The 17,247-nt window shown below is 42.3% G+C and overlaps 1 protein-coding gene across 1 annotated transcript in view; it reads right to left on the reverse strand.

Moving 5' to 3' along the window:
* The window catches only part of RFX4 (regulatory factor X4), a gene marked incomplete at both ends in the record, with an annotated part of 92,318 nt that overhangs the window by 71,816 nt on the left and 3,255 nt on the right, over positions 1–17,247 (reverse strand). Inside the window, one exon of the mRNA XM_080349205.1 lies at positions 1,435–1,521. Within this exon, the coding sequence (XP_080205331.1) occupies positions 1,435–1,521 (87 nt within the window). The remainder of the gene's footprint in view (positions 1–1,434; positions 1,522–17,247) is intronic.

A 17,247-nucleotide genomic window follows, 5' to 3' on the forward strand; every position in this document is an offset into this window, starting at 1 on the left:
GTTTTACTACAGTTAGTGGTGCTAAATCGTTACCTTGACAATACTGTCTTGAACTGTGAGTCTAAGGAAAAGCTCACTAAAGTCAACAGGGTTGAATAGAGTCTGAAGTCACAGGTCATTTGTTACAGATTCTTTCCATCACTTTCTCAGTAGCATCAGAGTGAAATGAATTTTGTTGAGCCTCACACATTCTCATAAAAAATCAAATTAGCAAGCAGATGCTTTCTGTGTTTTAATAAAACACACTACAGTTTTATTTTTAAAGAAAAAGTAATTTCTAATCCCTTAATTCTTAAAAACAACAAAACCCCCAAACCTGTCCAAGTTGTATTATCTGTCTTTAAGGATTCTTATTCAGTGTCCTTAGCTTGGGAGTCACCAATAAACACCATGTTTCTAACACCTTCTTTCTCCTTCTAGAAGAGATATTGTCTCAAAAGAGATCCCCAGACGAACAAAGAGTAAGGCCCAAATACAGCAAATTCCATGATCCATTAAAACATCATGATGCAAGGTATGTAATTTTACTATAACATCAAACTAAAGTAGTTCTCTTAAAACAGAAAATTTTAAAAAAGAAAAAAGTGAAAGGGACATTCAGCCATTAAGAAGTGATTAAAAATGCATTTTTTAAATTATGTGCTTGAATATTATAAAAATGTGACTTTATGAATTAAAGAATTCAGTCTGCATTAATATCTTGTAACATGAACTAACACGAAATACAGAGAGGAAAACTAACACAAAGAGTGTTCTGTTGCAGGCAAATGAAGTACAATGGAAATTGCATAAACAGGGAAAACTAAATGGTAAACTTAAAATTGTCTTACAATTTTAAAAATAAACATTTAGATTATTTTAAGGTATTTTTTGACCTTTTAAATTACCTGCTCCTATTAAAAATCAAGATAGAAGAAAAAAAAAATATTTTAAAATCAGCTAGATTTATAATTGTTCCCACTCCATGACCAAAAAGGAGTCAATATCATGAATTAATACGTGATTTTTTTAATGTGATGATTGTTCAATTCTTAAAATAAATATTTTGTATGTATGAATTGATATAGTAGTACTGAAAACCAGCACAATTTTTCCTGTATTTCAACCACATGGTGTTCACCAGTGGAAAGCAAAACAGATGGTTTTACTCATGAGCTAATACTAATAGCATATTTTAGAGGTCAGTCAACCTTTAGTCAGTGATATACAAATTCTTCTGGTTGCTTTAACTAATAGATAGTAATACTTCCTTTTAAATAGTGCATAATAGCAAATATTCCAGAAAAAAATTAGTAAAACCATTGAATGTGTCAAGCAAGTTGACTCTTCAAACCGCAGAGCACTAAAAATATTACCAAGATGTAGCAACATACAGAAGAAAATTAGCACTTGGCCATGTTCACACTGATTTTAAATGAATGACAAGTTACTTACTTTCATCGTTAGAAACATTCCCCAGAGAGGTGTGACTGGAATAACGTTTGTTTTCACTTTCATTAAGACATCGTTCAATCCAACTCTCTGCAAAACAACAAAGATGCTCTTTTTTGTGTGTGTTTGTATAAAAAAAAATAAACATCCAACATATAAAACTAAACAAAGTACTAGTTTTCAACAGATGGTGTTCTGGAGCATTTCTGTTAAAACATGTTCAGTCTGAGGTTATTTAGCAAGAAAATAATTTTTTGCTTTCAAACTTTCCTGTTGCTTTTTAGTTTTATTTTTTTGTTTGTTTTCAAACAAGAGACTGAAACACTTCCATGCACATAACAAACCTCTTTAGGATATTCTCTCCTGCTCACAAGATGCATTGAAAAAAATAATCATCTATATGGGCAGCTGAAACACATAAAGTACATTGATTGTTAAGTCTTAGTCTGGCAAAGACTTATGTACTCGAGTGTTCCTGCTGGCTGTGAAAGAACTCTTCATGTGTGTAAAATCAATCATTCGTGTGAATTTTTGTTACAACAGGGCTCAAACTGCACTCTCTGAAGTCCAGTCCTACAAAACCCCGCTCACCCTGGTTGAGTCCCAGGCCCCATCGAGATCTTTTCCACCCTGTTACGAGTCCAATGCAGTGAGTCAGCAGCTGCTGCACTACTCGAACCTTTGTCACTCCACTGTGCGTACTCAACCACTACTGTCTTCCCTCTTTCCCATTCCCAATTTATTCCCACCACTCAGTACAGCATTACATTGATTGGACCCTGCTGTTCTTCTTTCTGAAAGCTATAACATACATCCCCTGATGACTTTAGAGGATGCACCAGGACCAGCAGAATCTACTGTTACAGGTCTTCAGGGCAAAAGTTGCACCTTCCTTTGTGTTTCCTTGGTCAAAGTATGAAATATGAGTCCTTGATTTTCCCTGGAGTCCCTGCATATTACTACAATAAATTGACTTCCCTTGGAAGATTATTTTTCAAGGGCACACACATGGGCAGAAATGAACTTATGCTGTGGTCAAAGCAAGAAAAAGAAGGGTAGGTGGGAAGGGTGCAAGGTAACCCCACAAGTTACGACAGGAAAAAAGACCCACTGAGTGAAGAGATGCACAAGAAATAAGGGGAAACCGGCCTTGCTGTCAGCAAACTGCCAGGAATACCTTCAAAGACAGGGAAATGGCTGCAGATTCCTTTCCATAAGCCACCCCCCAAGACACATGGGGCTCCCGGCTCAGCGCAGGCAGCAGCCTGCCAGCCAGGAGAAAGCCCATCGCAGCAGCAGGTGTGAAGGGACAGCAGAAGCCCAGTGTATTGACAAAGCTGCCCATCTGCTTTATAGAAGGTAAAAGTTGGTATGACTTCAGCACTAGACACCAAGAAATGAGCATATGAATAGTCATGGTCAAGCACATCCCGCAGAAAAAAAATATGGTTTTTAAACTCACAGCATTGCACAAACTTGTGTATATTCCTCTGTACATATACTCTGCACAGTCACACATACAAAATGGCAACGACATCTGTGTAGGACTTTAGGAGGGTCTGCTGAGAGCCCTTCAGAGCTGGTTGCCAGGCCCTGTCACGAGACCCCGGGTACTGTTGCTTTGTGCACTTCTGTTTTTCAGGCAGTGTAAGAGATCTTGTGGCAGCTCCAGGCCATTCCTTTCCCTCTGCCTATTTGCCGGTGGTAAACAACACGCTGCAGTGCCGCCTTCACCATTAAGAGCATGTCTCTGTGTGCATCTTCCTCATTCACCATCAAACTCCTCCGTGCCTATAGAGCCCCACAGCCACGCTGCCTGTTCCCTATAGCCTGCTCCTTTGAGGTACTTCTCTGAAAATCAGCAAAAATAACTCTTGCTGTCAACTGATTTCTCAGGATCTTTATTCACCCATCAAATTCAACACAGCCTTGTATAAATATCACTTTTAAGGTTGCTGACACTGCAGTTTAAAACTTGCCAGCGAGGCCAGCGCTAATCAGCTCCTGTTCAGTTACCAACCCACAGGCCTGCGGCGACTCAAACTTTGAGGCTTTCCCTTCTCATGCTGCTCAGCTGCATCGGGTGGGGGTGTATCACCTCCTTGTCTAAAGGCCAACACTATGAGATGGCTGCTTCATGCCACATTCCTTTTGCTTCCCTAAAACTGAGCTAATAGCATCTTTCCTCTCCCGTTTTAGCACCACGAGCTGAGGCACAGGAGCTTGGATCCTCACCGATCACTCCGAGGTGAAGAGAAACCTGCTGCTGAGGACAGCACCAGAGAGAGGTGCAAGGAGTCTTGAGAAAGATTACCCTGCCTCCTCCTCCTCCTCCTTTCAGCACACAGCCATGGCTGTATGTAATTCCCTTGGCTCAGAGCCCAGCCACAGGGAGTAAAAGCAAAGGCGGCTGCCATTAGCGCCAAGGAGAGACCGATGCCCAGCTCTGCCCTTTCTTTTCCTCCCGGCACCAAGAGCTGGGAAGCTGGGACGCATCCTCTTCCCTCGGCAGCAGGGAACTGGCAGCAGCCATCTTTACTCATGTTCCCTAAGTAGCAGGAAAAGAAAAACAACTTTTAAAGCGTCACTCAGTAACAATTTTCCCCATCCTTCTTCATGCACTGTCTCTGAGAAGTGCGCATATACCTCTTTTTCACTGGTAAAGCAGGCAGTTCACGCTGCAAGATATAAAGTCTATGGAGTAGGGCGCAGTTACTGTTTAATTATGTATTGCAACTCCTTTGGTCCTGAATCACGCCGGTTCAGCTCGCTGCAGCCTGAGTCTGGCTTTGTCTCTGTGGCCCTGCATTTAAATAGCTGATAGAAATTCTTCAAGCCTGAAAAGATGCATGACCTGTCTGGCAGCAAAGAATGAAGAAAACTAACTCTTTTGAGCAAAAATGTCAGGGAGTTTATGGCAAATTTGTCAAATGCCAAAATGTGACAAAACTAACTAGCTGTTTAAAGGCTGTATTATCTCATAAACTGAGTGATTTAAGTATAAATAAATAATCTAATAAATGAATAAATATTCTAATAAATACCTTCATTTACTAAGTAGATTTTTTTACTGTTTGTAGAAAGAAAAAGGTTTTTACAAGCCTTTTAACTCCCCATATTAATAATAATGCCTTCAACTATTAAAAGAAAAGAAAATACAACGAAATTTAAAAAAAAAAGAAAATACAACCACAGTTCTGCTGAAATTTAAAATATTCCCTTCAGGACCCTGCAGATCTCTTTGCTCTCTAGGACTCCCTCACACCCTGAGCCCCAACATACTGTACCCCCCGCTGAACCAGCACAGTGGCTTGAGCAAGGATCAGCACTAGCCAAAAAACATTCAGGCAAAATAAATAGATTGATTAATTAATATCTAGTAGTAAAATGTTGGGTAATCACATGCTGATAACTCTGTACTGTGACACAGTATGGAAACTATTACAATCTTATTAGCAAAGAATGCAACTAAGGTGTATTTAATGGTGTTTTGAATATGCACCTTTAAATACTCTATCAACTATTTAATTTTGCAAAGGTCAAAAATAAATTATAACGAAGCACACAACTACGTCCTTCAGCTTAACAATCTTTGTTATTTAATTTTGTATACCACTGAATACAAATACATGGTATCTTCTGCAGGATTCTAACATGAGGGAAAGGAGATAGTTACTAAAATGACGATCATTTTTCCAGTGTCAGCTTTCTGACAGAACAACTGATTATGAAACAAACGAAAACCACAAATTGTTCTCAACAAAGTACTGAAAAATGGATTTAAAAGAACTATGGAACTACTTCTGGCCATCATTTTGCCTCTTCTCTTGATTCTAATCTTGCTAAGACTGACACAGGCACCAAACCTCAAGCATGACAGTATTCCTCTTCCACTAAATGTGCCCACCACATTTTCAACAAGGGAAGTTCAAAATAAACTTGGTTTCAAAATGTGGCAGACCAGAGGCCTGTGTGGCTTTCCCTTGTCCCCAGCAAGGCTCTTCCCTTCACACTGACAAGTATATTTTTATTTGTATGGTGCTTCAAACACTGAGCTGGGAAGGTAGGCCTGGGACTCCCCAAAACAGAGGCAAAGACATGACAGCTGCTCAGGGTAGGAGCTTTCATGACCTATCAGAAAACAGAAGCATGAAATGTGGTTTTAAATATACCTTTGCCAAATTATTTTGACACCTTGACTCCTTCTCCTGGAAGACACCTTTGAAAGGCTTCTCCTTACAGAGCACCAATTGAGGTGAGAGGACACAGCAGCAGCGCCTGTGTACTGCCAGGACATTTAACAAGATAATTACTCCCTCTTGTTTGTATAATGGTTATTGGCTTAGCATATTTGCAGTCCAGAAAAGAAAGCATTCATTGCTCCCACATGTACACAGCCATAGCGAGGGCAGTGTGTGAGCCACCTGGGCTCGGAGCTGCGGAGAGGAAGAGGAGGTGGGTCTGATCACAGCTGGCACAGGCTTCTGCAGCTGCTGTCCCGCCAGGAGGGTTAAGAGCTGCTGCAGGATCAGCACAACCTGTAATCACAGCCTCTGCCAGCCTTTGAGAGCCACCGTGTCCTGCTCGGCACCCAAGCAGGATGGCAAAAGCATGGAGGGGCTGTGCCCATACAGCTGGGAGGTGAGCACACCCAGAGCCACTGACTGCAGCCCTGGAACACCTGTGTGTGTCCTGAAGGGAGATTAAGAGATTTTACTGGCAGAATGAAATGCTGTGGTCACCTAATCTTAGCGGCATTTTTGCCTCACCTCATTACTGTGGTGCTGACTGCACTGGTTTTCCCCAGTTATGCCATATCCTCTGATCTGGATGTGGTTATATCACTGGCATAACTGCGAATTGCTATTTTTTTTTACTGAAATGGTATGAGATGAGAATCCTCATGTTCTAGAAACACAGCCAAGGTTTGTGGTAATCATAGTATCAGAGTCTGCACAATCACCGTGCGCTTATTTCGCCGCAGCCTTGGCAGTTGCACAGAAATCCCTCTCATACACCTTCAGCTTCAGATTGGTTCCCATGCTCCAAATTTTAAAGCAGTTTGCTAACAAGCATGACAATTTACCAAATGCTCTACACAGAAGTTTGCTTGTTACTGGAACAAAGCTACCTCTGGAATAAGAATCAGAGATTTGCCGGGACCCAAACTACACCCTGAGTGATGTACTAACTTGGATGGTGCAGCTGCAACAGTCCAACTCCTTCCTCATAGCTGCTCTTGTAATTCTTTCCCCATTTTCTCAAGGAAGATGTAGAAAAACATTGAAAGTAACTGTGAGCAAAGGCATATAAAATGTAGATAATGCAAATATAAATGGACCACCAAATTTTAGTGGATTTACAAGAGGACCTGATGGAAAAAAGCATACTCAGAAGTGATGACGGACTTAATTTTACAGTTCCTGTGACAGAGGAGGAACTCCTGTCATGCATATGGATTCCTAGCACCCCTCTGAGTTATTTGTTTGACGTTCTCAGAGGGAAGAGTAACTCATCTCTTCCTGCAGCAATCTCTTTGCCAAGTGCCTCCCTCAGTACTGAGCTGGCCAGCAATACTGCCCAGCTGCGCGTCTGATCTGTTAGGACAAGAGACAGTGGTTGCAAGCAGCCAATTTAGCAAGTTAAAGCACTACCTCAAAAGCTCAGGAGGCTGACTAAAGGTCATGGAACCTCCAGTTTCCAGATTGCTAGCCCATGGCACTAATCAGAAAACGTATCTACCACAGTTTGTTGGGGTTTTTTTTCAGTGAAGTTGATAGCATGATATTCTATATCTTTTTTAGGAAAACCATCACTGCCCTGACAGCTTCTTCTGTTGTCTGGCTCAGGATAAATGCTGAGGTCTGCATGATCCATTGGGTTTTTTCTCTGCAGAATATGGTGCGAGACATGCCACCACCCAACAAGTGCTCTGTTCACGTTGTCTGTATTGCACCAGCTGTGGACAGAGAACTTCTAACCTCTACAGCTGTTAAATTCATAACCTCTGAACAGTCTGTCTGCTTTGACTATCCCTTCGTGCACTGCAAACCTGATTTCTAGCTGCCATATGAATTGAGGCAAAAAAATAGCCAGTACATCTAATATTTTCTCTGGTGTAATGGAAAACTAAACATTATAACACTTCAATGTCTTGGTTCAATTAGTTATATCAACACAGAAGGCAAAACACTAGTTCAAACAGTCCTTTAAAGGCAAAAGAGACCATCCTTTTCTTTCAGGTGTAATGATTAGGAGATAAACCTGAAGTCTGACTCTTAAACTATTAAAAGCATGCTCTAGCACTTACTGCACATCACACCTGCTCTGACAAGTGGATGATTCATGTTCTGAATCTCCCACACACTTTGCAGCACAGCACTGCTGGTTACATCTGCATCCACCACCTGAGGAGTGCGATACTGCTGGAGTGCTGCGGCAGCTCGTTACGGTAGCACAATCAAAGCTTTTCAAGAACCACACTGTTTGAAAGGAAATAACCAAAAATCACCTTTTCTATGAAACCTCAATCTGCCTTAAAACCAAAACCTGAGAAAGATCTCCTAGCCTGGCCCCTGCACAGTGTTATGAACAACTGTGTGCCTGTAACATGACAAGCCTTGGCAGGCACTGGCTCCCATAGAGTGCATTAAACTTAGTCAAATCCACTAAAATCGAGCAGAACAAGCTATTAGGTACAGCTAATCACACACACTGGGAATTTCTAAGAATTAGGCTTTCATAGGTTATGGGATCTCCCTCCTCCCCACTGTCAAATGAAAGGTTCGTGAGACTATATGGGGCTGACATCCAACTGTTGTTCCCTCCAATTACTCCATCACGTAGACACTCCTCATTCACAAAACAGCTCCTTTGACCATTGAAGTAGACCTGACACACAGACCCTGGTTTTCCTCCTCATTGCCTCATTCATTGCCATTGGCTGGCAAGGCATGTACCCTTCAGTCAGTGCATCTGAGCTGCATCTTCAGACTCCACAGGAAATCATGCCAGTGTCCTCCTTGGTCCTGCATAGCCATCTTCTGTTCTTCCAAGAGACCTGCTCCTCAGGGATGGCAGTGACACATGGCCTTGGTGCAGATGGTAGAGCCGCTACCCTGACAAGCTGCCAGATACCTTGGTGCTTTGTTTGCTAATCTAACTTTTTATTTCATTTCCAACAGGGCAAAATGTCGGGCACTCTTGTTGCAGTCCTTTCTTTTGTTCTCTCTTCTTGGCATAGAGTTCTCTTGGAAGTATTTCAGGGTTAATGGACATTAGTACAGGGCACTTACTAGATGTTGGCAGGAATGTTTTCATCCTTTTTCTTTGACTGGTGATTCTGATGAAGCATTGTGAAATTCACCATGATACCAAAAGAATGCAAAGATTGACCTCCTTGAATCTGTGAGAGCTCTTTTGTTTTGTTTGGCCAGGTCTTTGCTCCTAATACTGATTTTATGTTAACCTATTTTATAAGGAATATTTAAAAATTGGCATGATATGTTTAAACTGGTAGGAAAAAAAAAAAAGAAAAAAGAAAAAAGAAAAAGCACCAAAAAAGCACCATAGTTCATCATATTTTAACTCTCCTAGAATACTTGGGTAGGAAATCTGGAATTTATGAGATGTTGCTTTCTTGTTACTCCGTGTACCATGCTGAAGTTCATCTAAATGTCGTACTTTCATTAAAGTCCTCTGTCAACAATATTCCTCATTAAGAAGCTGCAGCCCAAATGTAGGTCAAGCACACTCATGAACCCTAGAATATAAGATTCCTCTGCATATTGATCCTGACATCTAGGGCAGTCTCCAGCCTGGAACAGACAGGACTTCAAGGTCCTACCCATTCCCTTCTCTGGAATCGCATATCATATTGCGATTGCATTTCCGACTGAGTATGCGTGTCAGCTGGGAGTAGCCCTTTCCCTCTCCCAGTCACACACAGATGCTATCTATCCTTTTATTTGAAAAGTAAGTTTCACCTGAACAGTAAATAGCCACTTGTTTTTTGCCACATCAAGGCCACTCCTCATTTCACAGGGAAGAGAAACTCACCTGGCCCAGTTTCAGTACAGTGACATTTCCTCACTCTCACCTGAGATCATTTAAACTAGTGACACCAGTATCTGACCAATTCACCTCTCCAAGGGCACTTAACTTACATGGTTGTGCAACATACAGCCAACCTTTCCATCAGCAAGACAGTCATATCACACGCTTTCCAAGCACCACCTCTGCATATAGCAAAGTATACTACAACATGATGTCTTATAGATCCTCAGTCCTTCAAGATATGCTGCATGAAGCAATATAAATGTTATTGTTGTCTCAAATTTAGCTGCAATGTGTCCTTCCAAGAAAAGGCAAACGTGGCCCTTGATTATTGCCAGTCCTATTCTCCCCCAGAATAAAGGCCAGTCTCTTGGTGCCCTTTTTAGCCCAGATTTCATTAACTTCTTATTCAACAGAATTAATGTGAGGCATACTAGAGAGCTCATAGGAGGAGGGCCTTTGTTTTGTGGGTACCTATCACAACACCTTATACTCCTACCCTACAGCAATCCCTGCTCACGAGCTCTTGGGTAAAACATTCCTGGGTGCTCAACAGTGTGGATGAGAAGACATGGGACCCTCAAATCCTTAATTCAGCTCCACTTCACCAGTGCACAAGGCTGGAGTAATGTGGCTGAACAGGCTGTGGGGCTCAGGGAGGAGAGACAAGAGGAAGAAGGCTGGTTGTTGGAAAGGAGGTTAAAAAGGAAAAAGGAAAGGTCATGGTCAAAAATAATGTATAGAAGCAAAGAGTAACTACAGAGAGGACAGTTTCTTAAAAAATTCAGAAGAAAATACGTTAGCTCCTGAATGAATAAGACTACAGTAAATATTTCTAATCAGAAACAGCATCCAGTCAGGCAGACTGAAAGAACAAGAGAAAAAGACATACAGACACATGTGCAAAGAAAACTCAGGTGTCAGAAGGTAATCACAGCAGCAGGAAAGAGACAATCACTTGACTGAAGAAGAGCGTGAATCAAAGGAAAGTCATGCTGTATTTACTCAAATGTGGCCACTTTTCCTCACTTTATGCACATCTATTCCAAACCTAGCACTTGCTCACTACTGTCAAAGGATGCAGCCATTACATTACTCACAACCATTTTTGTGAACAAATATGGCACTAACTAGACAGAAACAGATTTCTTTCAGCTCTCAAAACACACCCAGAGAATATCTGCATACCAAAACTAGCAGAGAATACATTAATAAATCATCATAGCATACTCCCACAAAGACTGGTACCTCTCAGAACTTATTTGTGTATATAGAGCAAGCTTTTCATGCTACTAAGTTTACAGCCTAAATGTGCTTGTTGTGAAGTCTTCACTCAGTCCTGCTGTGCATAGACTTACAGATTCATAAACCGTGTATGAATTTAGTCCCTTCGCACTGTCTCTTCCCATCACTTAGAAAGTACTATGAAACTAGACCGGTGCTTTTAAAACTAGGAGCCTGGCTTTTCTGAGAAGCCCCCAGTCTCCTCTGAACAATATGCAAAGCAAACTCAGGGAGGGAACATGAGAAAAAAGAGAAGTCTTCTTTCCTCCTTTTCTTTTTTTGCCTAAGACTTACCAAAACAAGAGTCTGGTATTGAATATTCAGCACTGAACACTGACTGCTCAATAGACAGTCTGTTTGCAGAGCTCAAAGTGGAAATGACCCAGCAAGGAGAAGAGGTGAACACGCTGCTCCATCCGTGTGATTAAACCAGTCTCTAAATGCAGCCCTCCTCATCTCATTCCAGTGGAGGCCATTCGCTGTCCCTACCTCAACTCATTTAAAAAAAATTAAAATATTTGCGTTAGAGGGAGCCCCACATCAGTATTGTCCCCATGATTCTGTGTTTGAGAGAGGAATGCGAGCACCAATGTTGGGAAACCTGTGGCAGCCAGTCACTCCAACCAACAAGATCTGTTCTTGCCACCACTTGGGATGAAGGAAGGACAGGGCACAGTTTGCAGAGAAGCAGAGTGTCCTGCTGGGTGTCCTGCTCTCAGCCTGCACAAGGCACAGGGTAAATCTCACCTGGGAGCTGCCTTGCTCTGCCGTGGACCTTAGAGGTCTCTTAAGCGCTCCTCCTTCAAGTTAGTGCCGTATGGTGTAACACAGTGAGCACCCAGAACACCCAGCTGAGCCACAGGCTGGTGTGCAAACACAGCACACCACTAGCAAATGTGCTATTTGCACACAGCCTCTCATAAGGCCAAATTTTCCTTGATAACTAAAATATAACCCATTTCCACCCTTGACTCTGAGAGGCCCAGAAGAAGCAGGCTTTTGCAGACTCGAAGCATGCATTGCAGACCTGTCATGCTCAGCATGAGAATTCCTGGTCTGGCTCTCCTACCACATCTGTCCCCAGTGGGATCTCCATCTCACACACAGCACTGGGCATGGCCCCTCTCCAGCATGTCAACCAGCAAATCTCTGACCCTCTGCTCAGCCAGGTCTGGCATGCAGAGACCTGGAGCTGCAGGGCTGTGCTGAGGGGTGGCTGAGGAGATGCAGAGAAACCCATTCCCTCTACCCAGTGCATAAGCAAACATACCTGGGGAACATGCATCATAGGAACAGGGACATCTCGTGACAGAACAGCATGCTACTGCCATGCCCTGACATGTAGCACTTGTGGAGAGGGACTCCACTGCCACATTTGCTTGCACCACCTTTTTTACAGCATCCATCATGTCGCTATCACCTTAAGGACCAGGCAGGAATTTCTGTTTCCCTGTGTTGCTCAAGTTTTGTAGGGAGTAGAGGGACAGGAAGGATTTTACTTTTCTCTAAGCGTTGAAGATAGCAACAGCTAAGAGCAGGGTGCCTGCAAGCTACATTGCAGAACCTAACAGCATTAAATACTCATTTCCTTAACTAGGACCTCCTGCCACATGCTCTGGGTTAAACCAAATATCAGATGAGGTGAGAACCACACAAGTCAGATTGTTGAAGATTCCACCCTCCCCCAGCTTTGAAGGACAGGATTGAATCTACTTCCTACAATTATCCACAAATTTTATTCAATAAGTGACCTGTTTCTGCAAGATTCTAGAATATTAGCAAAACACACAGCCTTTCCTGCTAGCCCTCTGACACACGGTAGCTTTCAGCCTTTTGCAGCAGGTTGCACCTTCCTTACAGGGTGCTGGAAAGTACTATGCATTGTGGAAAGGATATTTTGTGGGACCTTTTGAATGAGGTATGCATTGCTGACACCATGGGGGACCTAGCTCTGGAACACAGGTGGTTCCCCCCAGCACTAGCTGACATCTCACGAGACCCCACTGATGAATAGGGCTCCCCCTTCATGCTGCCCCTTCCTCAGCTGCAGCTGAGGTAGATCTGCACTTCTGGGGTCACTTAGCAAGTAATAGGGTTCTAGGAAAAAAAAAAAAGTAGTACATTAACCCTCCTACCATTGCATTTGTATCTGTATTTAGGCCTACATTTGGCTTTTTTGACTGCTTTTAAATTCCCCTTGCCACTGCGTTTCTGGTATGTTATTGCTTTAGAAATCTAGCACAGCCACATCTGAATTAATAGATATATACAAGGGCAGAAAGCTCATGCGCAGTACAGGAAAAAAAAACGGTAATCACACTGTTTTGTTGACTTAGGGGTCTCATTTGCAAACTTACATTTGCATGCAAGACATTTTTCATATAACAAGTTCTATCTGACTTAATGTATCTGTGGGTCTTGCACCAAGTAAATAAACCAGTAAAACGGCTGCATTGAAGAAAACAGGATAGCCTGATAGTATTATTCTAAGCAGTGAAAGTTTAAAAAGAGAGGAAAGGAAAGGTGAGCAACAACAAGTAGTTCTATTTCTAGTGACAGTGTTCTTAAAAAAATAATAAAAATAAAAAAGCACAATAATTTCTAACACGCTAAACTTGCAGTCCTTACTTCCAGGCAAATCTCCCTTTTTCTAGATACAATCTCAGCAAGCAAATCAAAACCCCTAAAGAAAAGGATTTTGTGTTTCTAAGTGTTTGAGCCTGTGCCATGGGGTTCATGAGCACACAAAGCTCCAGCAGGGAGTTTCTTCAGAGCGACAACCGCAGCATCAGACCATGGCAAGCCTAGAAAACCAATGAAACCCCAGCATATGTCCCCAGCCTGCTGCTCTGAAATTAATACCTCTGATTCCGAGAGCTGTAAGTTTCAGGGAATCACTTATTCAGAGAATGTTCCAGCTATCTAAAAATGTATTGTTTCCCACCACCATAATATTTGGGATCCTGCACAAAAAATGCTCAGGATAAGCTGGTAATTTATTGTAAAGCCATCACTCATAGCTGTGAATTGACTCCTTGGTTCCTGTAACAAATTCCATCTTCGAGAAATCAAGTTCACTTACCTATAATTGAAAATCAAGCGGTTAACTGTAGCTGAAGTGAACCAACTGAGACGGTGCTGAGCCCTGTGTTTCAGTTTTGAAGCAATTTAAGCTGCAAATGAGCTTTTTTTTTCCTTACTGGATGCAGTGAGAGACAAAGCTCTTATTTAAGCCTCTCTGCTTTTCCTAATTTCAAGTTTATCAGAAAGAGAAGATTGGGCCAAAAATATTTAACTGAAGACTTACATACAGAGAATGAAACCACAAAACCACAGCTCTTGCAGCAAACCAGAACGACTCAACCCCTAACTTCAAGCACCATTTTTAACACAGGCTAGTATTTTATGTTTAATAAACTGCTCTTGTGGCAGATCTCCTGGGAGAAAATAAATGCAAATGAAGACAGGCCAAGACTGCTAGTTATGCATGTAAAATAGATGCAATTAAGTTATTAACCATTCCCATTGCTGGGAGGGGTGATGACAAGTTAACCCCGGGCACCTGCCCTCTCAGGGACACACACAAGAACTTCAACAGGTGTCTCCCTGAAGAGCAGACATGCCAGGATCAGGACCCATCTCTAACCTCAAACTGTATTGCAGTTTTAAATACTTACAGAAACTCTTCAACATGTGTAATTGTATAAGACACGAAAGATGTGTGTAAACATGTTTTTACTACAGACATCATAAAAAACCTACGCAGGCCTCCAGTGGCTTAATCATCACCACATACTCTTCCTTCCTACACTTATCTATAGGCTCGCTCAGCCATCAAATATCCTTTATGCTATCCATCTTCCTAACTAGAATGTTAGTGACCAAATCCCCTCGGCCGCCGGGGCGCTGGGCTCCAGTAAGGTTGGATCGTACAGGGTATTCATTTTCAGACACAATGAAACAAATAGAAAATCCGACACAGATGCAGGGAAACAGACAAGTGGGTGAACTCAAAAAATCCGCAAACCTCAGTGCTCACGGAATTGTCAGCTAATTATTTGGACTCAAATGTCACATCAAGTATCGCCAAAGGACTGACCTTATATTTGTATTAGTTACATGACGGCCCACTGCTGCTCTAATGGCATTGTCATGAACCATCAAGCCCTGGCTGTGTTTAAGGCCACCTCTTCAAAAGTCTTCATCTGAAGAGGTACTAAAGTTTCATCACTGTGTGGATTTCAGTGATCCCACGATTTCATCTTTATTTTGCTATGGTGAAATCCTATGTATAGAAATAGCATCCCAGGGGAGGCTCCTCCTTTTGGCTGTGCTAACTTGGAAACCACTTGCAAAATAAGCTGGAAAAATGCAAAGGTGTTTGCATTGGGAGATGCCGCAGATTTTACAGCCATGCTAATCTTCTTGCCTGCACACTCACTGCATCGGTGGCTGAAAACCAGCCTTATTTTCTAAAAGCAAACAAGCCAATGACACTGATGGATGCAGGGTACTGTATCGGTGACTTTCTGTGGGACAACTCTAACAGTATCACATGTATCCTAGCACAAAATGGTCCCTTCTAATTTAAAGAAGATCTTCTGCTCAATAGATGTTTACTGCAGTAAAGGTGCAGCTGCGATAGACCAGCTGAGGCTACAGGTTTCTTTACAGTCTCGCAGACAAAAGCTGGACTTGTCCGAATCCCAAGTCCCTTCTTTAATGAGGGTTTTACCCAAATAAAACCTTGAGGACTGTAAACCCTAAACTGTAACTTAAATAAATGAAATAGTATCCTATAGTTTTTTGGCTATTGTTATGCAAAAGCTTGGTTTAGTTCTTTGTTTCATTTCAGCCTTTTAAAGACCTTTTCTTTATTGTAGGTAAATAACAGATTGCAGAGCAGTGAAAAGCACTCGAGTTCCCCCTCCCTAAGTATGTTAGAATTAATTCCTGAGCAGACCAACAAATCATAAAATCATTCTTTCCTCTGAGTCAGACTTAGAAGGTGAACTTATTAGTCCAAGGCAATTTTGACCATCTGACAAACCACTAAAAAAAACCCACAGATTTTACAAACTTCGGAAAAAAAATACCCTCAGAAATGACGACCTCCTTCAGTGCTGGGACTTGCACATAGATCCCAGTTCCACTGCTGCTGAAGGCAGAAGGAGCTGCCAAGGATCGGGCCCTACTGCACAAATACTGTCTGCAGGAACTCTGCAGCCAACAGGAAAGAAAACATTTTTTGTTGATATTTTTTTGTTCTATTTCTTTCACATGTGAAATCCCGTAAGTTATGAAATTACTTAAGACAAATAGTCAGGTTCTGTTATATAAAGGACCAGTAGTATTTCTTTTGTGTGTCCATATCATATCAAATTTAGGATTCAAAAGAATCACTTTATTAACTGCTCAGCAGGTAGTAGCCTTTATAAACACAAATACTGGAACAGTAAAGAACTCCTTTTAATTTATTGAAACAAAAATAAATCACTTTTTTTGCTTGAGTATGAAAAGTACTCAAAGAAAGTAAGAAAAAAAGCCAATATCAAGTTCCTCTTTATCTGTTAGTAAACGGTGTTGCAAGAAGCAAAGCAAATAGTTTTCAACAGGAAAATCAACCACTCGTTTGGTTGAAAAAAATCAAGGATCGCATGCTTTGGCATTACATGAATGTCCTGAAATGTCACAACTCAAGTATTTATTATCAATATTCGCGATTTTCAGTAATTGAACTGGGGTATGAAAATCATTGATTATCTTCAACCAGTGCTTATACACTAGACCCTTTTCAAGCTCATAGAAAAGGTCACTCACCACTGCCGCTACACCTATATATTGATAAGAATATAGGCTGAAATCTGACCACACCACCACATATTCCTCTCAGGCACTGGAACCTGCTTTTCCCGGTTCACACAGACTGCTTTAAGGGCCTAATCCCAACTTCTTTGACAGCACTGAAAGGCTTTCTGTTGATTTTAATGGGGTTTGGATCAGCTCCTAAATCCCAGCTTCACGTCCCAAGAATCTCACCCATCTAACACTTTGAAACCAGCGCAGCTTTTTGCCTGGCACCAACATCGAAATAACCAGGGATATTTATTGGGTCATGCAGAAAAGTTGCACTCCAAGAAAGTGCCTCCTTTCCTCTCGGCTCCTGCTCCCTGGAGCGGTGCGGCCGGGAGCTTTCCCAGCGGTGCCACGGGGGAAGGGAGGGTGGCAGCCCCCCGGGAAATCCACGCCGCCGCGCGTCCCCACACACGGTGGCACCCCGGTGGGGGTCCTGCGTGGGAAAAGTTCCGCCGGGGCGGCGAGAGGGGGACCGAGCACCGGAGCGAAGGCGCTTTCCGTGTGCCGGGTGTCAAACCGCGGTACTGCCGGGGCCGCCACGTCCCGCCCCCGGGAGCGCACCCCCGCCAGCACCGTGCCGGTGTCACTAGAGGGGGCTGCGGCCGTGGAAACCTCTTATTA

This window comes from Nesoenas mayeri, assembly GCF_963082525.1.
Source record: "Nesoenas mayeri genome assembly, chromosome: 1".
In the NCBI taxonomy this organism is placed as follows: Eukaryota; Metazoa; Chordata; class Aves; order Columbiformes; family Columbidae; genus Nesoenas; species Nesoenas mayeri.